Below are 25,183 nucleotides of genomic sequence, written 5' to 3' on the forward strand. Positions count from 1 at the left end.
CGATTTGTCCTAGGGGGGCTCATTAACCATTTGAACATAATATCTTGGTTAAATTCAATATGTCTTAGATGCAAAAATCAATTTTATCCGGTTGTACCAGACAATACTATTTTTACTCCAAAATTGATTTTCTCTGTTATAAAAGTCAACTTTTATTGATCAATCCCGAAGTCTATACTCCTAAATTAATGTAGTGTTTGGGCGACTACTTGTCATTATTTGTGGATGTGGAGGAACAAGGAAACACATAGTGATGATTTTGATAGACCAGTGCTTCATTTTAGAGAGGACCAGATAGTGTAAGCATGCTGATTGTTCCCATATTGTTAAAAAGGTAAATTCCCAGCGAGTTTGTTCTTTGGTCCATTGGAATTCGCGGCAAGTGGGTTGGGTAGCTTTGAATATGGATGGTGCTAGTAGGAGAAATGAGGTTGCTGGTTGTGGTGGCTTAATTCGTGGTAGTAATGGCAACTGGTTCCGTGGCCTTCCAATAAATATAGGGTGGTGTACGGCGTATGTGACAGAATTATGGGAAGTTTCGGAAGGTTTAAAACTAGCTTGGAATCATGAGTTCCCGAAAGTTGAGCTTTGCATTAACTCTAAAGTGGTTGTTAATACTTTAAGGAGCACTAAGGGAGTGTGACAGGTTGGAAACTCATCTGGGAGATTCATAATTTACTGGCCATTGCTAGGAAGGTAAAAGTTTGTCATGTTCACCATGAAGCCAATTCTTGCTAATATGGGGTGTGATCATGGGGATGTTATGGTTATTTATGAACTTTGTCCAGCTCATCTTAGACCTTTGTTCTTTAGTTTTTGCTGATTTGATGGGGATATCTACCCCTAGGATTATTACTATGTCATTCTTTTCTTTTTTTTAGGGCTTCAGCCCTCTTTTATTCCAAAAATAAAAATGCACATATATAAACACTTATTTGCTTCAATTATTAATTTTTGGTAACATAATATATTGTGCTTACCAACATATTTTGTATTACTGGGTTGTACGCCATAATCGTTGAGATGAACGATGCAAAGAAATTTTAAGCAATTGTTACAAAGCTCTTCTCCAAATGGAAAGGTCATTATCATAGAGCTTGCACAACCAAGATCCAGCAGAGGCAACAAATACTTCTCAGATGATTTTGATTATTGATAACATCGTGTTTATCATAGTCGTTAAAAGAGAAAGAACTCCAGAACAACATGAAAATTTGGGTAAACAATCTGGATTTTTTAACCTTCAACTTGCTTTTCGTGCTTTCTCCATCATCGGAGTGATGGAGTTTTACAAACAACTAAGTCACACATTGAATTGTCTGAGTATAACTATAGTATACTATATGATTATTATTATTATAAAACACAGTCAAACAAAACAGCTATAAAGTTATCCCTTTTCTAATTTATTTGTTTAAATGAAAACACAGATACAAAGCCTCTTTCTACTTGGTTGTCTAATTCATTTCTGAGCAGTATATTTCACTCCTGATAAACGTGGGAAGAAACTTACAAGTTCAAGAAGAAATGGTACTTTTCGAGACGACATCAAAGGATATTCCATTTTGTTGAAGCCTCTGCTGGAGATCAGTAGGACCGAATACGATCCCTGGAGGGTAAACACCTCCTTTAGGTAGGTTGTTGCGCTGGCTGAGAAGAATGAGAGCACACTGAACAATAATTATTGGGGTTGCTACATATCCAATTTCAGGGCCCGTTACTCTTGTTACAATTTCCAAGTCAGGTTTTGTGTTTCCTTGTGAAGCAAGACTCTCATTACTATAACCTCGTCCAACGAACCACATCTTGAATGAAGCGCTTTCCACTTCTTCTTCGGTAGGGCCATTCTTCTTGAACCAACCGAGACTAAACAACCAAGGAAATTTCAAAAGAAGTCGTCGTCCGAAACTGTTGTTTCCTAAAAGGCCAATGAAAATCCCAACCATAATGATTCTTAAAATTCCCAACAAAGATTTTTCACCTATTTTCACACCAAAATGAGCTGGTTTCACAGATGACCAGAAAGCTTCTCTTTTAGCTACTGTCTCGGAACTTTCGTTCGACCCGGGGAGACCATTGGGGTTTTCAGTTAGAGTTGAAAGTGTTCTTCGAACAACGCTTGCATCTGCTGAAGGTAGCACAACTGACCAAAGGCCGATTTTCTTCTGGTGTTCTATAGTCTCTCCTTTTGAAGGAGAGGGCCCAGGAATCTACAATCATGAAAACAGATATCGATAAAATGACACAGTAGCAAAAATGTTAAAACAGAACAGACAAAAAATGATGAAATATAAACTCAATAGACATGCCATTGCCACACCATACCAGGTCCAACCAATTGGTGGAGCACCAGAACAGAACTATTGCAAGAGTAATATTAAAAGCAAAAATAAGAACCTTAAAGCTTTTACCATGGAAAAACCAAAGCTTCGGCTCCTCAAAGAAAAGGTATTATTTTTTCTAAAAAACCCAACGCAACTGAGTCCTCACTCTACTCCTCCCCCTGTAACCGAACTGCATGACCTAACCAACTTGTCAACTCAGCATGTAACTAATTCTCTTCTCCTATGTCTTTGTTTCTCTTACAAGTATAGAGCATCCAAATCCTAGGTGACTAGGCTCGCTATTGTTCAACATGTTACGTGCAAGCATGTGCACATGCAAACACAAAAATGCACAAAGTCTTCCGCCGCCAAGAGGCAGTATGTATTATCTTGGTTTTCAAGGTAGTGCTAATATAATCAGAACTAAATTTCGTCAAAGCTAGAATGTCAAGAATTCGTTAAACTTCGCACCAAATCCTATCACAGATCACAAAATTCTAAATCGTCAACATAATAACTTGGTAAAAACCATTACACTCTTAAAGTTGATTTCTACTGCAAGAAACCTGAGTAATTGACCACTGATTGCATGCACAATAATCGATGATGGAAACTAGACTCGGCAAATGAAATAATAATTTTGTTTGACCCTTATGAATGCAATCTAACTTGTTGGAGAAAATTTACGATTAATATTACATTACATACATCCATAATATAACATCAATCGTTGATTTTCTTATCAATAGTTGAAATTACTTACTGCATCCTCTAAAGTGAATTTATCAAACTACAGGAGCCAAATTCTATTCTAAACAAACATTCATACACAAGTCGGTGTCTAACACAACATAAACACATTTCAATCAATTCTTTTCTTTTTTAATTAGGCTTAACTACACATTTGGTCCCTTACGTTTATTTTAGGTTTCACTTTGGTCCCTTACGTTTAAAAAGTATCAATTTGGTCCCTTGCGTTTATTTTAAGTCTCAAGTTAGTCCTTTCCGTTAGTTTTGTCACTAACACCGTTTGAACAGTACACGTGTCGGTGTGTCCAAGTGCCACGTGTCAGTCCACATATGCAAATTGGCTGCCACATGTGACAAAATTGACGGAAAGGACTAACTTGAAACCTAAAATAAACGTAAGGGACCAAATTGATACTTTTTAAACGTACGGGACCAAATTGAAACCTAAAATAAACGTAAGGGACCAAATGTGTAGTTAAGCCTTTTAATTATTACTAGTGTCAACATGTCAATGATGTGTACATGCTTAATAATTAAAAAAATAAAAATCAATTGAACCAATTGTGGCCGGTTCAATTAGATTCCACAAAACTAAAATGCAACTAGAAACAAACCAATTGGCTAACCGGCCCATTTTCGGTTCAACCGGTTGAACTAACTACTCTGTCTAATTTTTAAACTATTAGACTAACTAAGAGTGTCATAATGTAGAACCAAAATGAAAGTTTACTCTAATAATAATCTCATAAACAAATAATTTAAGTTCAAAAATTGAGTTACTTGAGGCCTAAGTCTTCATGTAGCATTTGAGCTTACATCATTTTGACTTTTTAATTACTAGCTTATATTGTTTTATGATAAGCTACTTCAAGTAGCATTTGAACTTATAAGTTATCATTTTTCTCTCTCAATTTTACCCTTATTATCTAAATTGAATAAAAAAATTACTAAAACCACTTGTAATGACATTTCATATTTATCAGTTAGTTCGACCGCTAATTTTACCTAACACTACAAATTCAATCTACTATCATTTATCAACTAATTTATCAGCTATAAACTAATACTCGTCCACCATTGGCGCTACTTTTCTCCAAACAGAGCCAAAACGTTTGGTAATTCAAAAAATGGCTTACTCTAATGAGAATCTCATAAACAATTAAAGTTCAAATTTTGAGTTACCTGAGGCCTAGGTCTTCTTGGTCTAGACCTTCTAAAAGCTTGCAAATTATGAGCATTAGCAACACCAAGAACCGCAGATTCATAAGTAGCAAAATTCCCCACCATTCTCTTCTCAGATTCCAAACTAACATAAGCCTCAACCCGGTTCAACACCTCCGAACCAACCCACTGAACCGAATTAAACAAAAACCCTAACTCAGCCGGAACCGAATCAAAACCACAAGCCGAAATCACCAACGAACCACTCTCAACTGCTCTTTCATGATAATTCCCTTCCATTCTCTCCATAAACTCCGGTTCGCCGCAAATATCGAGATAATCGCAACCCGAATCGGCGCATGCCGCGACGACTGGTTCGCCATGGAGACGAAATGGTCCGACGCAATTGAGGATGAGGCGAGTTTGGGAACAGAGGGAACGGAGGGAGGTTGGGTCGGTTGTGTCGGCGGTGAGAATGGGAAGAGTGGGTGGTGGGTTGGGCTTTGAAGCCCATTGAAGGGTTTGGGCTAATTTAGTTGGGTTTCGGCCCGCGATTGCTATGGAATTGAGAGATGATTGGTTGTTGAGGAATTTGAGAGTTTGTTTGAGAACGTATTTGCCTGTGAAACCTGATGCTCCTAGGATTATTAGGTCGAATTTTTTTGTTACATTTGGTTCCATTTTTTTGTACTTGTTTGGAGAAGAGAAGAGAAGAGAAGAGAAGAGAAGAGGAGAATGGTTTTTTCAGTATAAGTCGAAGTTTGGAAGGTTTGAGGAAGTGATGATTTGTGTGTGTTCTTATTGGAAGTAGATTGCAGGTTTAAACCTTACATGTGATGTGGTCCAACGAAAATTGTCTGTCAATTTCCGACAGGTTCAACTACTTGAACTAGAAGTAGTAAAAATTTAATGTCTCAGTTCAATTCGAAATCGCAAAAAACCACATTTAATTTTAATCACATGGTTTGGTTTGGTTTGTAGTTTTCATTTTAGAAAACCGAACTAAATCAAACAAAATCGCAATACTTAACTTAACTCTGTCAACTATTAGATATTAACCCAAATTAAGTTCATAAAACAGTAGGTTGTCAAAACATATCATTTCACGTAATCCAGAACTATACTATTGATATTAAAAAAAAAAAAAAGGCAACCTAATAAAAATAAGGTTTAATTAATAAAATGGTCCTTTAAAGACATTTTTGGCTTTAGATTGGTCCCTTAAAGAAAAAAATGTTCGAATATGTCCCTTAAAGAAAAAAAGTTCCAAATAGGTCCCTTAAAGACATATCCGTTAATCATTTTGGTCCCTAAAAATGGGTCAAAATAGGACTAAACTGATTAACGGGTAAGTCTTTAAGGGACCTATTTGGGCCTTTTTTTCTTTAAGGGACCTATTCGAACCTTTTTTTCTTTAAGGGACCAATTTAAAACCAAAAGTATTTTTAATGGACCATTTTAGTAATTAAGCCTAAAAATAAACTATAAGTTTTTGAGGAAAAAATGTTACTAAACACATTATTTTTTTCAATGCTCAAAATTTGATATTATCATAGAGAGCCTTATGCTTATAAAAAAAAATAATAAATCATAGAGAGCCTTATTTTTACCGCCTCCCTCCTTGTGAATTTCTAAAAATATTTTTATCGAGTTCTAAGCTTAAGCGTATTTTAGAATATTTTTTTTTTAGCAAGCGTGTTTTAAAATTTGAAAGCCACATTCTCATCAGTGGGAGGATTTTCTCATCGGCAGTAGTATTCACAAATTTAGGTGTAATGTATGAGTCTTCGCATCAGCGAGAGAATCATGACGGGAATAAATATCTTCTTTTTTTTTTTGGTAAGTGACGGGAATAAATATCTAAAACAACATAAACAACTTTAAAAAAACATAATTGTCTCAATAAAATAAGTTTCGAGTTCTACAATTTCAAACATATTTCAATTTCACGTGTTTGTGTTTTTGGGGGCTTTTGAATTCTGGAATCCCAACATGCAAAATACATGATAGAGTTTGGAGGGGTTTAGATGAATTTTCCAAATTCTTCAGGTCTAAGAATTAAAATTATATTAAACATAATCATTCATTTATCCTTCTTTACAACACCTTAAGATGGAAGATTTCTTGAGTAAAAAAAAAAAGATGGAAGATTTCTCTCTATTTTTCCTCTCCCTCCAAAGCTCTTTTACTCCCTCCCCTCTAAACTCGCAAAGAATCCTTATAATGTCGTAATCAAACACTATTTGGACAAAATGATTCGAGTCTTTTTCAACTCAATCAGAAACCTGAGTTCAAATCCATTTGTAAGAAGAATGTATCGTTGTTAAATAAAAATAATCGCTGGTTACATGAAAAAACATATCAATAAATTGAAGGACCAATTAATATATGATTCAATTTCGAAAAAATTACAATAGATACATCCATCCTTGTGGATTGACATTTTGAACTTGAAATGAGTAAAACTCGCATAGTTAAAAACCATCAAACAATTAAACACAACAATTAGGTAAAGAATACTATATTTTACAACTTTTATCAACTTGTCAGAATCTAACTAAATCAGACAAATGAGAACCTTCCAATCAAGTTGGTTTAAAATTACAGTTTAAATTAGGACATGGTATTAGCATATATGTTTTTCCTACTACACCTAGATTTTCTGAAAGTTCAAATAAGCTTGAAAGTAAACTTTGATGGTATAAAATGAAATGAAACGAAATAGAATGAAATCGGATAGCATCCATTTCTTTAAAAAATCTAACTAGACAATTTCATTTTATTTTACTTCATTTCGCCATGTACTATCAATTGAAACATACCCAAAAAGTCTAGATGTAGTAGAGAACATCGATATCAATACCAACACCTATTGAATTAGAGCCCAACTTTTTCCATCCTACGAGCACTTCGGAAATATACATTTGAAAAACAAACAGCTTCTCCCGCCCAAATATGTATTTTCGAACAACACTCTTTTTTACCGGTCCAAGAGTGTATTTCCGAAATCATATAAGGGCGAGAGTGGGTAAAATTGGGCCCTCACATTAGAGCTCCTTACCTGACCTTCCTTCTACCCATAAGCCCAAGAACTTCATCCCAAAGCCCAACAATTCCAACATTACCCAAATCAACAACACTTGGACTACAAGCAGCCACAGTCCAATAACCACTTCTAATTTCATCTCTTAATTGTTCTTTCTCCCAACCACAATACCCATCAAAGAACCTAAAATCACTGACCTCGACAACATTCCTCTTCACCATTTCAGCAGCACACCCCACACTTTCTTTTGTACCATAATATAAACCCTTCATCACTTCATCAAAAACACCACTTTTACCCACCCCATCATCTTTAGGATTCACCAAAAACAACCCTTCTTCTAAAGGTCCTCCAAAATACAAAGGACTATTAGAAAAAGTACCATTCACATCAAATGCTGTAGACCTTGTCTCTTTAATAGACATCAATGATGGTCTATTGAGTATGATCCCTGATGGGCCTATTGGGCCGTTTGATAAAAGAAGGACCACCGTTCGTTCGAAAATGTGAACACCATCAAGCTTTTCTGTTGCTATTAGTAAACAACCTCTTTCGGGCTCATGGATTATGTGGGCCCATTTGTCACCGATTGTGATCAGTGGTGGACGATCCACAACCGTGTCTGGATTAGTAATCGATGAAAGTGAGTCAGGCTTTAGTAATTGTTCTCCGGCCACCAATTTTGCACGGAAAGTTCGCCAATCGGTGTTAAGGGTTGGTTTGTCATCATCCAACGGTGATGATGATGACATGTTGCAGCCTGTGGTTTGATCATAAAAGTTTAAAGATTAGAATAGATAATAATAATTTTTTGGTGAATTCCAAATAGATAATTATAATACTCCTATATACTACTAGGAGGGGTAAGGGGTTAATTCTAACCGAAGCTCTAAACTCCCAACTGAGATGTGTCCGCATGTAGTGTCTTATAGATACTCCCGGTGAAGGGAATTTGAGGAAACCACAAAAACCTATATATATGCTACAAAATTAACACATTTCCTCTATCCCTATTTATAAGGCATACTAAATTACTCGGTGTATGATGTATTTCATTTCATATACCAAGATAGTAATAATAAGTGATATATTTGGAAAAAAATATTAATAAATGTGTCCAGTAGTTTGCAAAGGGTCTTGCATTTTGGGACAATTTCTTTTGTGAACATGTCTTATAATCAAGGATGAGTAAGTATCTTAGTCAAAAGTTAAGTGTTACAACTGCAATTGAGATCATACCAACTATATTTGACTATAATATTTTACAATATTAAAGATCATGATTAAGATCATACAAGGTCAATTCAACTACAATATTTAACAATATCAAAGATCATGATTGAGATCATATAAACTGTATCTGACTACAACTTTTTACATTATCAAAGATTATGATTCCATATGTAATTGCAATTTATAATATTTGAATTCTTGATCTTAGTATAACTAGGATAGAAAAGATTAGAACTTACATGATACATGAAATGGAATTCCAACTTTTCTTGAATGAAATTGTTGAGAAGATCTTTTAGAGTGTGATAGAGATCCAGCTCTGATCTTGGTGAAGGAGGAACTGTGAGAGAGAAAACAAGCATCCATGTTATTTGAGTAACAACTATTTTCTTTAGATGAGAGTGAGGTTGATGAGAGAGTTAGGTGGAATAACTATATGGTATAAATTGAAAATGTGGTTTAATATGAACCACTCAGAAGTGTTTTGTATTATATCTTCATCTCATCCAAAGTTGGGTGTGTATAAAAAAAGTATGGGGTAGTGGATATGCTTTGACACATGGCACATAGGACAATTCAACACATAGTGATGCTATACGGAACTTTATCTGTGGGTGTTTTTTTTTTTTTTTTAAAATTGATGGTTTATAAGTACCACTGCTGCCAAGGATCGAACCCCTGACCAACAGCCTACACCTGCTCAGTCAGCAAGTGCCAACTGAGCTACCCCATCCACCCTATTATAATTTATAATAGAGGTGAATATTAATGAACACTAATTGAATACAAAAATATAGCACTGTGAACACTAATTGAATACAATAGAAGTGAAAGAAATATATAGCAAACTTTATCTGTGGGTGTTGAATGGATCATATGAACTTTTTAGATGAAGTGTCAAATTCTATATCACTTGCTATTTTTTTGCTGAAAAGTTCTTTGTATATTTAATTTATTTTTCTTCAAAAAAAAATATTTAATTTATATTAAAAAAAATTGACTTTTATTGATTTGCTGTAATTTGTTAATAATGTAAAAAAATTATATAATGTATACAAATTAAACTTTTTTTGTTACACTTAGTCTTCTACCTTATAAACATTGCAAAAATACTATGTTGACCTTACTAACTTTAAAATAAACTCATTTATTTTTTATTTATTTTAACTAAGTTTGCTATAATTGAAGAAAATCACAATGAGTTTTAAGAACTCAAATTTTGTAGTGATAATCAAATTTCCAGTTATCCAAAATTAGTTTTTTGTTCAGGAACCTGTAAAGACTCACTTTTTATCCGAAATTTAGAAATTGAGGAAAATAGTGTAAAATGAGAATGACAAAATGGGATGTCGGCAACATGTGGAGCTGGAGAGACCACGTTAAGGGTATATAAAATATATTCTCAATCATAAGTAGAAAAACCATTTTTAAAATTGAATAATTGTACCCTATAATATAGCAAACAAAGTAGGCTGATGGGCAAGCCTCCTCCTGCCGCAATGGTGTGGGGCGTCAGAGGCTGTTGCCCCGTCGCCAACTTGAAGGGGCTGAAGTTCGACGCAGAGCTTTTGAACAACACTGAGTAACATCCAACAGCTCTGGTCTTTCTGGTTGGTGTGCTTGCACTAAAGTGCCTTAATTAAGTAGCCCGCCCTTGAGGAGTCCATTTATATCCGTCTGAGCTTTCAAAGATATACCGACCATAGGTATCTTAGTTGCCATCAGATACAGATAGACCAAATATATTAATTATTCAGTAAATTTAAAAAGTAATTTTATTTTATTTTTTGTTTATAATTGAGACAGGAGTACTTTCTTTTTGTAGTTACTTCAAATATGAAAAGTGATTTCTTTTGGCAGTCAAAATTACTTTTACTAAAAACACAGAGAATGAGGATAAATCAAACATTGGAATGGACCATTATTGTTTGATACAGACAGATATGCAAAACTGAAATGAAACGGATATAGAATCTTATTGTGTAAATGAATATAAACTAGAACCTTAAAATCTAGAAAAAAAAAATTTGTAATCCTTGCACTGCTATCATGTTATTATCAGAATAAGTGATCCAGTTATTACAATATCATATTTTCAAACACAGTAGCAGGAAGTGAATGGAGAAAATTACCAAAATGGCAGGTGGTATAAATGATAAGATATGGAACAAACTATAACTAAGTAGCCAACAACAACCAAACCTTATCTCATTGAATGGAATCGGCAACATCTAACCATAATGTTCGATCATATATATCATATTTCTATCCAACTCATTAATCTCTAGATCTTTCTTAATTAAAAAAGAGATGATTAGATGCACACTTTTTTATTTCATTTTATCTAAAAAAGTAAAAAAAAATAAAAAATAGATGCACACCAACAAAATAAAAAAGTGAGACTACAAAACCGACGGTTCTATTGAACTAACCTTGGCCCTTAATGGCCAATTAGGAAGCTTGTAACTTTTCCATAGGAAAGTAAGAAAGGACCACTGAGAGAAAAGGGGCAAAAATTATCAATTGACACAAAAACAAATAAAATCAGACAATGTAAAATGTACCGTGAATATGTATCCCAAAAATTACAGCATAATGCAAAAGGAGCATCCAAAGCTAATGTCACCAAATATATGAATGAAATGAAGAAGCCAACTAAAAATGTTGAGAGCAGGTTATTTGATTCGAGGAGTGAGGGATATATCAGAGAGGAGAAGTGGAGGAATTGACAGGGAGTTATGTGGTAGTTTGGAGAAGGTATTCATTCATAATATGGTGTAGGTTCTTCAGATGTTGATTTAGGTGTGTAATGATAGTAAGGAAATGAGAGAGCAAAGTGGCGCAACAACTGCAGTGATTACACTGTTGACGACTAATAACTTTGTTACTTAGAATGCATCAAATAGAAGTTACATTTTCCAAATGAGACAAACTCCTTATACCATACTGTGGGGTATTTTATGTGCCTCTAAGTTATGAGTCTGTATGGACACATTATCTGTATACTTAAAGGAGGGTGGGCACAATCTTTGAAAACTTTATTATGGAGAACTTATCCTTTTAAGAATAGCCAATGCATCAAACTTAAATAAACAGGACACCAAATTATTTCACAGATCATAAGCATGAGAAATCAAAAAGTGTTACGAGCTTATGTCTAAAACAATTTACAAATCTAGGATATCAAACCATATATTGATCATTATTATTATAAACTAGGAATTTTTTAAAACTAACTTGAAATAGGAGTGTGGAGGGATGTTTCTGAGCTCAGGGAGGCATGAGAAGGATGCAAGTGTCGTCTCTTGAGTTTGAAATTTGAATCTTCACATCTAGTATCTGTATCTGCATCAGTATTTCATAGGAGAGAAGTACAGATTAGACATAACTTGTAGTTGCAGAAATAACCTTATTCTGAAGTAAATGTAATTTAGTTGTGTTGTTTCAACATCAAAATATATACATTGTATGTGTCATTTTATATGTTTCTCTCTCTCTCTCTCTCTCTCTCTCTCTCTCTCTCTCTCTCTCTCTCTCTCTCTCTCTCTCTCTCTCTCTCTCTCTCTCTCTCTTATTTTTTATATTCTACACATACATTTCAAAAACAAACCAAAGGACACTGTATTCGACATCAAAATTTTGATGTAAAAATAGTTTCTTTTAACAAATAGGCTGGCTCTGTGCCAACAAACACCAGTATACATATTTAAGTCGGCGCTCCTTTTTAGAATAAGTAGCAGACAAGAATCACCTCTGAGCATTTTCTCTTTGCAAAATATTCCCTTTCTTTGGCTTTACAAATTTGCTCCTGCCAGCATTAGCAGAATGCAGGATGCTTGCACTGTTAGCAATTAGCATACGATCTGGTATTCCACCATGGTCCCTGGATACATTTGTTTTGCCAAACCAGTGATAGTGATGAATACAACTATTTCTTTAGATTTTGTAAACCAGCGTTGCACATAACTAAATTATGGTATTCATTCATTTCTTGAACTATAAGTATCACTTCAGCTATGAACAGTGATGCAATCAAATCATATTCATCTAAGATATCCCAGGAGCATATCCAATTTGCCTTAGGTCCAGTACCAATCTATCAATCATACTATATATATCACCTGATTTAGGGTGTGACTGATCATATGCAGTAAATTCATGTACTTCTTCTTCTACCTCTATGGAACTAACCCCAGGAGGCTTTTGACCTCCTTTAATCTTCATCTGCGACCTCATATTAGCAACATCAATCCAACAACCAGCTCTAGCATAAATATTTGACAGAAGCGAGAAATTCCCAGGATCTAACGGCACCGATTTAAGCAGGTATTCGCACACAGCTCTTGCGAGTTCTAGATCATTATGCATCCGACAAGCGCCCAAAAGAGTGCCGAATATAATGACATTTGGTTCAACCGGCATGCTGCGCACAAGCCTAAAAGCTTCTTTTAGATGCCCCCCACGGCTGAGAAGGTCAATCATGGAACCGTAATGTGAGATTTGAGGAACAATCCCGTATACTCTCTCCATGGAATAAAAGTAATTGCGACCTTCGTTAACAAGGCCTGCATGTGTGCAAGCACCTAAAAGGCCAATAAACGTGTATCTATCAGGCTCAAAACCTTCACGTAACATCCTAGTGAAAAGCTCGATCGCTTTCTCACCATGTCCGTGTATGCCAAACCCATGTATCATGGAATTCCAAGACACCAAATCTTTATTTGCCTTCATTCCGTTAAAGACTTCAAAGGCAGCATCTATACATCCACACTTTACATACATACCAATGAAGGCATTCAACACCTCTGTGCTACATCTTAACCTACGCCTCAGAACCGAATCGTGAATTTTCTTGCCCAAGCCAAGCATTCCAGACTCGGCACACGCAGCCAAAATACTTATCAAAAACCCATCATCAGGCCTCAAACCAGCCTCCTCCATTTCATCATACAACTCTGTTGCCTTCTTCACCTGCCCCTTCTCAGCATACCCAGATATTATCGTCGTCCACAACACCAAATTCTTCATAGGACACCTATCAAACAATATCCTCGCCATATCCATATCACCACTTTTACTATAACCAAAAACCATAGTAGACCAAGAAACAACATCCCTCTCACCCATTCTCTGAAACAGTTCAAAAGCCTTATCCATTTCACCCGCCTTCGCAAACGCATCCAACATCGTATTCCAACTAACCCTATCTCTCACAGGTATTTCATCAAACAATTTCAAAGCACCATCAAAATCACCACATTTAACCAACCCACCAATCATAGTATTCCAACTCACAACATCCCTTCCATCCATCGCCCAAAACAACTTCATCGCCATGTCAGCATCCCCACACCTACAGTAACAATCAATCAAAGAATTGGGCACAAATATATCACCATAAAAACCCAATTTTTCAACATGGGCATGTACCATTTTCACCAAATTCAACCAAGAACGACCATTACAACCTTTAAGAAGAAAAGGGTAAGTAAAATTATCAGGCAAAACGTCTTCCATCTGCATCTTCAAAAAAGTGGCAAATGCAAGGTAACTGTTTGATTCATTGTTTGTGAGAGAATATGCTCTAATAAGATAATTATAAAGATGAACATTTGGTTCAGGAACTTGGTTAAAGACATTAACAGCAGAATTCATGTGATTGGTGAGTGAATAAGAAGCTATGAGTTTTGGAGCAATGTAAAGGTCTTGATGAAGATGACATTTGATGAGTTGGGCATGAATTTGTTTGATGAAATTGAGGTTTTTGCATTTGTGAAGGTCGATGATGTTATCTTCTAAGTGTCTTCTTAGAGAAAACCATGTGAAAGCTCGAACTCCTGATGAAACTTGCGTCATTCGTATATGTTTGGTTTTAGACACAACATTTCATAGGATTGGATTGAGTTTGATTTCAAATAGGGTTTTGGAAATTTTGATTTTGTGGACAAGACAAGGGTTGAGAGAGAGAGGAAGGAAGCTTTCTTTGAGGGAAAAATACTAACTCGATTATTATCTTTTTTGAAGCTTCTCTATCTTTTTGAGTGAAATCTCCTTAATATCCCTCATATTCCTAGGGCATTCCTTTTCTTTGAATTGTTATTGTTATTTAAAGAAGGGTTAAGTTCTCGCACTAGTTAAAGAACTAAAAAATTAAAGAAAAGAATAAGTATGTATTGAAAAATTAAAATTTAGATTTTTGGGATGTTAATTACAGTACACAATTTCTAGTGTGCGGTGACACTAGTTAGTATTTTCCTAAGTTTATTTAGAAGAATAGATGAGATATGATAATTAAATTACTTACGTTATTTCTTGAGATAATTAACGGAACAATTTGTATAAGTGTGTTACCATCGAAACTAATTTCCTATTTTTAGGGTTATTGAGTTGGTGAACCATTAAATTTTTTTCTCTCATTTTCTCCTAAATAAATCTCAAGCAATTATAGCTATTCTCATGCATAGAACTCTTTGTCTAGTCTTATATTTCTGATTTTGATCTTTGTCTCTCGAGCCTCAGAGCTACATCCAAAACATGCAAATAGGGCCAACACACTTCTAAAACAAAATAACACCATAAGACTAGATTAATCAATACATGGATGTTATAACATAGGATAGGATATTGATTAATCTAGTTATAACATAGGGTAAAGTTGTGTCAAAAAAAACATAGGGTAAAGAAATAAATTACATAACTTCCACAAAGGAACTCCCTCCAATCCTAAGAGGTAAGGTGGACTACTCACACCTAGCTATGATGAGCAGCTTCAAAACTAAGAAAATAAACTAAATTTTTTATTGAAACTTGGAAAGTGTTTATAATAGTGGGAGGTCATTTTTACATCAGAATTTAGGTACTATTTATAGTAGTCATTTGGCAGAAAACATGAACAATGAGAGGTGTAATTCTCGATTTTGTTTTATGCTATGCTTTTTGGTAAAAAGTGTTTCCCTTTTGAAATAGAGAGTATATATTTTTTTTAATGTTATTCAATGATACTAGAAAAATGGCCGTAGCATGGTAATAAAACTCATATTTGCGGGTATCCGCCCTAATTTGACGGTAAAAATTCAAGTTGAGTGGATTTGCATTTGGATTTTTCCGATTTCAAAAGACGGAGATGAAGTGGGTATTGGGGACATTGATATACACCAACTCCAAACCCGCCTTGTGTATATCGAAATCATATTTTACCTTGCTTAAATTAAAAACTCTTAAACAAACTCGTAAATTACATTCATATTTTAATTTTATTATTTAAGTTTAGTATTGAATAAATTATTTTCTCTATTTTTTTCTTTGGTTAAATAGATGGTATTGTTGAAACAAATTAGTTTTGAATTTTTTTAAATAAAAATATATTAAAATGCAATCCAATTTCATGTGGGATTAGGGTGGAACGAGGATACCCGAACTCAATCGGGGATACCCGAACTCAATCGGGGATACTCAAACCCCGTCGGATATGAATTTGAAATTCTATTTTTCATTCCTGTCTAGAATTGGGATAGGTTCGAAGATACTCAAATTTTATGGGTTTGGGGAGGACAAATTTTGTTCCCTCCCCATCTCATTGTCATGCCTAGCGTAAGGTAACATTATTGAAAGTTGGTCGTCTTTTGAGAGAGGGAACGCCTTTTAAAGCTTACTTCATTCCCAATGACAAAATAAAAGTATAAAAAATGTAATTAAGCTTTTTTATCCATGAAAAACTTGACATGGGACGAACTAAGGGATTAATTGTTATAAATATATTTGTTAATCATTGTTTAGTTTTATTTATCTAACCCTTAACTTGCCTTAAGCCAAACACAAGTATTTCTCAATGTTGAATCTAAGAGGACTCTAGATGATTAATTCATATTGTGCATAAGCTGACTTGGTGTGCAAGCTAGCAAAAAAGTGAAAGTGTAACTAATTGCTTGAGAAGCAAGTTAGTTAGTTTGTTAATAGAGTTTGTTAGATTCAGTTAGTGTTTGTTTCACCTAGGTTGTTAAAGTGTTTTAGAGTCAGTTAGGGAGTTGTTAGTTGGTTAGGGCCTAAGAGAATCATCAACTAATGTGATGATCTAGTATTAGTATAAATAATAGGCTCATGATTAGTGATTGTAATCAACTATTTTTCCCCCATTGAGGATGAATAAAACTGACTCCATTTTTCCCTAATCTTCATCTTCTTCTTCCTCTGTTAATCGTGTGGTTTTCTTCCTTTCCATCCATTCACCATTGTTGCAGCAACAAGGATTGTAGATCCTGCATAAACTGTGCTCATTGGCTTGGCCAAAGTGACAGTGCAGCGCGCGCGTGTTTCCTTGATTGTCTGCTTGCTTGTTAGGCCTGTGCAGGCCAAAGTGTGTGAAGCCAAAAAGCTTAAGCTGCGCCAACATCTGGCATCAAGAGCCTGGTTCGAGCTTTAACCATGGCAACCTTCAACAATGGTCAATTCCCTGCGAATCTTCCAGTTTTGGATGGAAAGAATTATGATAATTGGAGCAAACAGATGAAAGTCTTGTTCAATTATCAAGATGTGATGGATCAAGTGATTAATGGTGTGGAATCACTTTCAGAAGGTGCAACAGAGGTTCAAAGAACACAACACAAAGAATTGAAGAAGAAAGATTACAAGGCATTGTTCATAATTCATCAAAGTGTAAGCCCTGATATCTTTGAAAAGGTTGGAGATTGTGAATCAGCCAAGCAAGCTTGGGATATTTTGGCTACAGCTTATGCTGGAGATCAGAAGGTGAAGAAAGTGAAGCTACAAACCCTAAGAAGCAAGTTTGCACAGCTACAAATGGAAGAAAAAGAAACTGTAAGTGAGTTCTTTACAAAGATTGCAAAATTAGTTAATGAAATGAAAGCATGTGGTGAAATTGTGTCTGGTACAATGAGAGTTGAAAAGATACTGAGATCTTTAACTCCTAAGTTTGACTATGTGGTAGCTGCAATAGAAGAGTCTAAAGATCTTGACACTATCAAGGTTGAGGAACTGCAAGGGTCTTTAGAAGCACATGAGCAAAGGATGAATCAGAGAAATTCTGATAAATCCAATGGTGAGGTAGCATTACAAGTGCAGCAGGGTAACAAGAATAAGAAAGGAAAGGGAAAATGGCAAGGCAATAAGGGAAAAGATAGTTATCAGAATGGAAATGGAAAAGAGAATCAAGATACCAAAGGAGGTGGAAATCAGAAGAAACAGTTCAATGGTGGTAGAGGTGGTTACAATGGAGGTGGAAGAGGTGGAAGAGGTGGCAGAGGTGGAAGAGGCAAGTTTAATAAGAAACACATACAATGCTATAATTGCCAAAATTATGGTCATTTTGCAGATGAATGTAAATTCAGAGAGGAATCAAGTGATGCTGAGGCCAAAATTGCTAGAAATGATGATGATGATGAAGGCTCAGTTATGTTTCTTGTAACTACAAAAGATGAAAGTGATCTTCAAGAGAAATGGTATCTTGACACTGGATGTACAACACACATGACAGGGAGGAAAGATTGGTTCACAAGCCTAAAGGCTACTCAGAATCACAATGTCAAGTTTGCAGACAATAGCAGTCTTGCAGTACAAGCCATTGGTGATGTAACAATCAAAAGAAAGGATGGCAAGTGTTCAGTGATTTCTGGTGTATTGTACATACCAGGTATGAAATGTAATCTACTCAGTATAGGCCAATTGCTAGAGAAAGATTACAGAATTGTAATGGAGAATAAGTTGCTGAAAGTGTACAACACTAAAGGTAACTTGATGTTAAAAACTGAAATGTCAAAGAATAGGACATTCAAGATTGGGCTCAATGTTCTGAATCACAAGTGCTTGATGACTGCATCAAACAGAGAAGAGTGGAGATGGCACTACAGAATGGGGCACTTGAATTTCAAGGACCTCAGCTTGCTGCAAAAATCAAAGATGGTGACAGGCTTGCCAAGCCTGCAAGTGCCTGAAGAGATTTGTGAAGAGTGTGTGCAGTCAAAACAGCACAGAGGGAGCTTCAGCAAGCATGCAGCAAGTAAGACCAATAGTGTACTTGAAGTGGTGTATTCAGATGTATGTGGTCCAATGCAAGTGAACTCAATTGGAGGTAACAGGTACTTTGTAAGTTTCATAGATGACTTTAGCAGAAAACTATGGACTTACTCCATAAGTAAGAAAAGTGATGTGTTTGAAATTTTTAAGAAATTTAAAGCTACAGTTGAAAGACAAAGTGGTAAGAAACTCAAAACCCTAAGAACAGATGGGGGTGGAGAGTATGTATCACATGAATTTGCAAAATTCTGTGACAATGAAGGCATTGTGCATGACATAGTCCCACCATATACTCCACAGCAAAATGGGACTGCTGAAAGAAAAAATAGAACAATAATGGATATGGTGAGGTGTATGTTGAAGGGAAAGCATTTACCTAAGGAGCTATGGGGTGAAGCAGTTTCTACTGCTACCTATACATTGAACAGGTGCCCTACAAAGAGATTGAAGGGTATCACACCAGAAGAATGTTGGTCAGGACACAAGCCAAATGTGAATCATATGAGAGTGTTTGGTTCACTAGTTTTCAAACACACACCAGATCAACTGAGGAAGAAGTTGGATGATAAGTCAACAATGATGATATTGGTTGGTTATCACTCAACTGGAGGTTACAAACTCTATGATCCAATCAACAACAATGTGGTGATCAGTAGAGATGTAATAATTGATGAACTCAAGGAATGGGACTGGAACACTAATGACAGAAAGAAGTCAACTAGTGTGATGATTGAAGAAGTTAGTGAAGAACAAGTAAATCAGCCAGTGCCTGAGGTGAGAAGATCAAATAGGCCTAGAACTCTACCAGCAAGATTACAAGAGTGTGAAATGAACTCAGATGGTCAAGTGAACAATGATGGTGAGTTGATCCATTTAGCATTCATGGCTGAATCTGAACCAATTGATGTGCATAGTGCTCTACAAAGTGAAAAGTGGAGAGGTGCTATGAAAGAAGAATTGGATTCAATTGAAAGCAACCAAACATGGGAGCTGGTGGATCTTCCACAGAGAAAGAAAGCAATAGATGTGAAGTGGGTTTACAAGCTGAAAGTGAACTCAAAGGGTGAGATAACCAGATACAAAGCAAGGCTAGTGGCAAAGGGATTTCTTCAGAAAGAAGGCATTGACTATGATGAAGTGTTTGCACCTGTTACTAGAATGGAAACAATTAGGTTAGTAACTTCTCTTGCTAACCTAAATGATTGGCCAATGTATCAAATGGATGTGAAGTCAGCTTTTCTGAATGGCCCTATAGAAGAGGAAGTATATGTTGCCCAGCCACCTGGTTATGAAGTGAAAGGTCAAGAGCTTAAGGTGTATAAGCTTAAGAAGGCACTCTATGGTCTGAAACAAGCTCCAAGAGCCTGGAACAAAAGGATTGACAAGTTCTTAAATGAAATAGGGTTTAAGAAATGTGTCACAGAACATGGAGTGTATGTCAAGAAAGATGCTGCAAAGGGAGTCATTATAATTTGTCTATATGTAGATGATTTGCTTATCACAGGAAGCAATGAATCTTATATCAGTGAGTTCAAGGGTGACTTGAAGGAAGAGTTTGAAATGACAGATTTAGGCCTCATGACATATTTTCTAGGCATTGAGTTTCTGAGGAATGAGCAAGGAATCTTAATGCACCAGACTAGATATGCATCAGAGATTTTGAAGAAGTTTGAGATGGACAAATGCAATGTTGCATTGTCACCTGCTGAGCCAAGGTCACAGTTAACAAAGTGTGCAGAAGAAGAGGATGTAGACCCTACATTCTATAGAAAGATGATTGGTTCTCTAAGGTATTTGTGCAATACAAGGCCTGACTTGGCTTACAGTGTAGGGATTGCTAGCAGGTTCATGGAAAGGCCTAAAAGTTCACACTTGATTGCAGTGAAAAGAATACTTAGATATGTGAAAGGGACCATAAACTATGGTATTATGTTCCCTGCAAGTGATAGAGACAAATAATGCAAGCTGATTGGCTACACAGATTCAAATTGGTGTGGTGATCATGAAGATAGAAAATCAACTGCTGGTTATATGTTTTTCTATGGTGGATCACCAATATCATGGTGTTCAAAGAAGGAACCTGTAGTGGCCCTATCCTCCTGTGAAGCAGAGTATATAGCAGCATCACTCAGCACCTGTCAAGCCATTTGGTTGAAAAACCTAATTGAGGAAATCAGTCAAGACAGGTGTGAAACTGTCACTTTGAAGATTGATAATGTGTCTGCTATCAATCTTGCAAAGAACCCTATTGCTCATGGAAGAAGCAAGCATATAGAGCTAAGGTTCCATTACTTAAGAGAGCAGGTAAGCAATGGTAACTTGGCCCTAATGCACTGCAGAAGTGATGAGCAAGTTGCAGACTTGTTAACCAAGGCTGTAACAACACAGGTATTTGAAAAATTGAGAAGTGAAATGGGAATTGAAACAGTGGACAACATGAATTAAGGGGGTGTGTTGAATCTAAGAGGACTCTAGATGATTAATTCATATTGTGCATAAGCTGACTTGGTGTGTGATGAATCCTCATCGGTCTCTATTTTTGGAGTCTTTTGAATTAAGTTTTTAATATAATTTTATTAGTTTAGTGTTTAATTTAAAGTCATTTTAAATAAATTGCATTTTTTAGTTTATTGAGTCAATTAAGTATTTTTCTTTATTAATATTTCATTTTGTGTAGTTTTTATTTTGTGAAGTTAGTAACATATTGTGTAGTGTGGGTGATGGCCTAAAAGGGAGTATATATATCATTTAATATGATGGGCTTGTGTACAATGAAAGGAAGACAACTTGGGCCTTATGTTGAAGTCATGACCCGAACCAAGGAAATGAAAAGGAAGGTTTCTTTGCAAATTGGGAGAGCGGGGTACTGTAGCACGACGGAAGCTGCGCGAAAGATGGAAAGGAAGGGATGAACAGAGGAATGGAATTAGCATAGTGGTGGAGGATTGAAAGAAACAAGCAGCTCCCACATCACGCCTATTCTATGGTTTTATCTTCATTGTTTCATTTTTATTTTATTATGTGTAACTAAACTCTCATGATTGGTCCTTAGGGGATTCTTATTATTATTTTTCTTGAACAATGTGATTATCATATGAATTGATATATGAATTACGAAGTTAGTTTCTTCAATTATTCTTTGTGCTTAATGCTTTGCATGACTTGATCAATTGTGTAATGATTTTAATTATTTGTTTTACTATGACGATAGGAATGAATGATTGATCTAGGAATGATTGATCAATTAACTTTCACTTAAGACATTTTGGATCGTTAATTGAGATTAAAAGATTAAAGTTTGTAAACCTCAATTGATCATAGATTACCTAAGACATTAGGAATCGATGATCAAGGGAGAGGATTATGTTACCAAGACATTGGGCATAATCAATTTTGATTTAATCTAATCGTGAAACTAAATTGAGTAATTTGTAATCATACATGAAATTGCCAAGAAAAGTAGTAATTAGATGAACCAAAAGGATCAATCGTTTTTCTTCCATCAATTTGAATCCCAAGTTATTTCTAAGTTTATGATAAAAATCCAAACCAAGTTAAACTCCCCCCTTTGCATTTTAATTATTAATCCTAACTTAATTTAATTGTTTTGTCGAGATTGAAACAATCCCTGCGGATACGAACTTTATAAATTTTATTACTTGACGACTATTTAGTACACTTGCAAATTATTCATCAAGTTTTTGGCGCCGTTGCCAGGGATTGTTGATCAATTTTGACAAGCCAATTTATTTTACTTAGGATTTTTTTTCCTGTTATTTTCATTTTATTTTTGTATATATGCAATTTTCTCTTTATGTCTTTTTTAGTTTATTTTGCTACTAAAAATTTTCTCTAAGTTTTGTAGCAATAAAATGGATTGATAATAGATTGGTTGATTCCAAAGAAATAGCTATCATTTGTTATCAACTATGTTTACTATCTTATGAGCAAGAGAGGTTGGATGCAAAGATTTCAAGATTGAAGTTGAGAAGTGATTTTTGTGGAGCGAATCATCACAATGACTATTGTGAGGAGTATTGTTTGAATGAAAAAGAGCGCGAACTGATCAACATTGATTACAACTTTCAACTCAAAAAGATTTTGGATGCATTTTTGAGGTCAAATCAAGGTTTATTTGATGGATTTGAAGTTGAATGTGGTAATCTTGTTGAAAAGGCAAATGAGTGTGATAAGTTGGTTGAGATGGAGATGAAACATCATGCTATTGGAGAAGAAGAAAAATGGAAAAACAAGAAGAATGACATGATAACTTGTTCATTTTATAGTCATGACGGACTCTGCTCATATACCAAGACATGGCAACAATCACAGTATTAAATAATTAGTAAATACTAAAGCTTAATGCATACGGAAAACACATTACAATCCAATCAGATAATGTCACATAACAATTATCAAATACATGTGCATTTACCCTAATGCATCTAATGCCAATTATCCAATGTCATGTCATCCCTAGACACGACTAATGCATGTGGTACCAATTTTACATTGTTCAGATTTCAGTCATGACGGACTGTTCAGTTTTCAGTCATGTACGGACTGTTCAGATTATAGTCATGTACGGACTGTTCAGATTATAGTCATGTACGGACTCTACATCAGCAGTTTTACATCATGCAGGATAAGCGTCTCACCACTGGTGGACCAAACCAGTTTTACATCATGTTGGATGCTGCTATTCACCCCATTTAAGATGAACCCAGTTTTACATCTTGTTGGATGCGTCGGAACTTACCGAACCACCTTATCTCCCTTGGATAAGCATCAATAACAGTTTTATATCATGTAGGATATGGTTATCATCAACCATCTCTCCCATAAAGAGGAGTCACACAGTTTTATATCATGTTTGGATATGGGCTCCAGATCTCGGATAACATAATCCCATCTTCGGCCACTTTTCATAACATAATCTATTTTCATCTATTATTGGAATTCACATGATTCCCATAACACAATTATTCATGAATGCATGATTACTTTTAAACACATCAAATACATGACGCTATCTAGCTCGAAGCTATTCATTCACTGATGCGGAAACACAATTCCAACATCTAACACATTAGGATAACACAATATCCTATCACTCAAATCATAATTATTCACATGATAATTATCTGCATAACCATTTTTATACACATAAAGTTTCATTTACACTTATGTCATAAAACACACATCATTTCCTTAACATTGCAAATTAATGCTAAAACATAAACATAGTCACTTGAACTACAAGTCATTGCATACGCGTGCGAATCATATAACGATTAACAATAAGCATTAACGACATCAACATGTATCAACAAACATGTAAGGATACCCTTAAACCATGTTACAAGTGCCTAATTGCACTTAAAACAATTATCAAAAAGTTGCTGTCACAGTGCTGTTCGCTAAGCGAATCCGTAGCGAACACGTAGCGAACCCGTAGCGAACCCGTAGCGAACCCGTAGCGAACATGTTCGCTGTAGCGAACAGGTAGCGAACTACATCAGAGGGTTACAGGTACATGGCGAACAGATAGCGAATCCGTAGCGAACATGTTCGCTGTAGCGAACAGGTAGCGAACCACACCAGAAAATATCTGTTCTTGAGTTTTCTAAGGCGGTTTAACATTGAATCAACTCAAAAATTCATCCAAACATGTTATAAATTCATATAAACAGTCATTCCAAACATATATGGTATCAAGGAACATTAATCATCTCTTCCAAACATCCAAATACCTCAAATAATCCAAATCATGCCAATTTCTTGGGTTTTAAGCAAGTTTAACAAAACATGCAAATCATTGATCAAACATCTACATATACCCACTTTCAACTCCCCAAAGTTGTTTACCTCATCTACCATGAGTTCACTACACATATTAGGATCAAAAGAATCCATTTCCCATTAAGAAAATCACCCACAATACCCACAAGGAAAATAGAGTGGAAAGAGTTTGGGAATGGAGGAATCGACATCCTCCCCTCTTTCGAATCACTCACGAATATGTAATCTAACTCTCGTACCTTAGCTCGACGAATCCACAAGCTTGCTCTTCTCTTTCTCTCCCACGAGCTCTCCCTCTCCCTCATGAGCTCCTCCTCTTGCTCTTTCTCAAGAATTGCAACTTATGAGACTATTCATTGGTTTGACTTGCTACTTATAGCTCTCTCTATTCTCATGGATCAAAGCCCACTTGGCTTAGGCCCAATGCCTATTCCACGCCCAAAGGCCCAAACAACGTAACTTCTCGCTCATTAACTTACGTTCTCGCTAAATGATTATTCGCCACTTAATAATTTAATTATAAATCACGCCCTCGCGTAATAAAATAATTAAATAACGAATACTAAATTTTGGGTCGTTACACAAGCTAGCAAAAAAGTGAAAGTGTAACTAATTGCTTGAGAAGCAAGTTAGTTAGTTTGTTAATAGAGTTTGTTAGATTCAGTTAGTGTTTGTTTCAACTAGGTTGTTAAAGTGTTTTAGAGTCAGTTAGGGAGTTGTTAGTTGGTTAGGGCCTAAGAGAATCATCAACTAATGTGATGATCTAGTATTAGTATAAATAATAGGCTCATGATTAGTGATTGTAATCAAGTATTTTTCCCCCATTGAGGATGAATAA

The 25,183-nt window shown here is 35.5% G+C and overlaps 3 protein-coding genes across 3 annotated transcripts; all 3 read right to left on the reverse strand.

Annotated features, from left to right (window-relative positions):
• Nucleotides 1-1,213: 1,213 nt before the first annotated feature.
• LOC123888687 (probable mitochondrial saccharopine dehydrogenase-like oxidoreductase At5g39410) lies at nucleotides 1,214-5,097 on the reverse strand. The gene is made up of 2 exons (XM_045937805.1): nucleotides 4,257-5,097; nucleotides 1,214-2,210 (listed from the first exon to the last, which is right to left on the reverse strand). The coding sequence occupies exons 1-2, from the start codon at nucleotides 4,914-4,916 to the stop codon at nucleotides 1,518-1,520; spliced, it is 1,353 nt and encodes a 450-aa protein (XP_045793761.1). The 5' UTR covers nucleotides 4,917-5,097; the 3' UTR covers nucleotides 1,214-1,517.
• Nucleotides 5,098-6,727: 1,630 nt separating this feature from the next.
• On the reverse strand, nucleotides 6,728-9,097 carry LOC123888690 (UPF0301 protein CHU_1773). The gene is made up of 2 exons (XM_045937807.1): nucleotides 8,754-9,097; nucleotides 6,728-8,041 (listed from the first exon to the last, which is right to left on the reverse strand). The coding sequence occupies exons 1-2, from the start codon at nucleotides 8,878-8,880 to the stop codon at nucleotides 7,293-7,295; spliced, it is 876 nt and encodes a 291-aa protein (XP_045793763.1). The 5' UTR covers nucleotides 8,881-9,097; the 3' UTR covers nucleotides 6,728-7,292.
• A 295-nt stretch (nucleotides 9,098-9,392) lies between these two features.
• On the reverse strand, nucleotides 9,393-14,542 carry LOC123888688 (pentatricopeptide repeat-containing protein At3g29230). Its single transcript, XM_045937806.1, has 3 exons — nucleotides 12,266-14,542; nucleotides 11,752-11,859; nucleotides 9,393-10,191 (listed from the first exon to the last, which is right to left on the reverse strand). Exon 1 carries the CDS (start codon nucleotides 14,368-14,370, stop codon nucleotides 12,562-12,564), a length of 1,809 nt encoding a protein of 602 aa, XP_045793762.1. The 5' UTR covers nucleotides 14,371-14,542; the 3' UTR covers nucleotides 9,393-10,191; nucleotides 11,752-11,859; nucleotides 12,266-12,561.
• Between the last annotated feature and the right edge of the window lie 10,641 nt (nucleotides 14,543-25,183).

This window comes from Trifolium pratense, linkage group LG6 (assembly GCF_020283565.1).
Source record: "Trifolium pratense cultivar HEN17-A07 linkage group LG6, ARS_RC_1.1, whole genome shotgun sequence".
NCBI classification, from domain to species: domain Eukaryota; kingdom Viridiplantae; phylum Streptophyta; class Magnoliopsida; order Fabales; family Fabaceae; genus Trifolium; species Trifolium pratense.

Excerpts from the sequence above, each read along its gene's own strand:
- LOC123888687 (XM_045937805.1), bottom strand. The coding sequence starts at position 4,916 with ATGGAACCAAATGTAACAAAAAAATTCGACCTAATAATCCTAGGAGCA. Across the intron at positions 2,211-4,256 it reads CAAGAAGACCTAGGCCTCAG|ATTCCTGGGCCCTCTCCTTC; the intron begins GTAACTCAAAAT and ends TCATGATTGTAG.
- LOC123888690 (XM_045937807.1), bottom strand. The coding sequence starts at position 8,880 with ATGGATGCTTGTTTTCTCTCTCACAGTTCCTCCTTCACCAAGATCAGA. Across the intron at positions 8,042-8,753 it reads AATTCCATTTCATGTATCAT|GCTGCAACATGTCATCATCA; the intron begins GTAAGTTCTAAT and ends ATCAAACCACAG.
- LOC123888688 (XM_045937806.1), bottom strand. The coding sequence starts at position 14,370 with ATGACGCAAGTTTCATCAGGAGTTCGAGCTTTCACATGGTTTTCTCTA.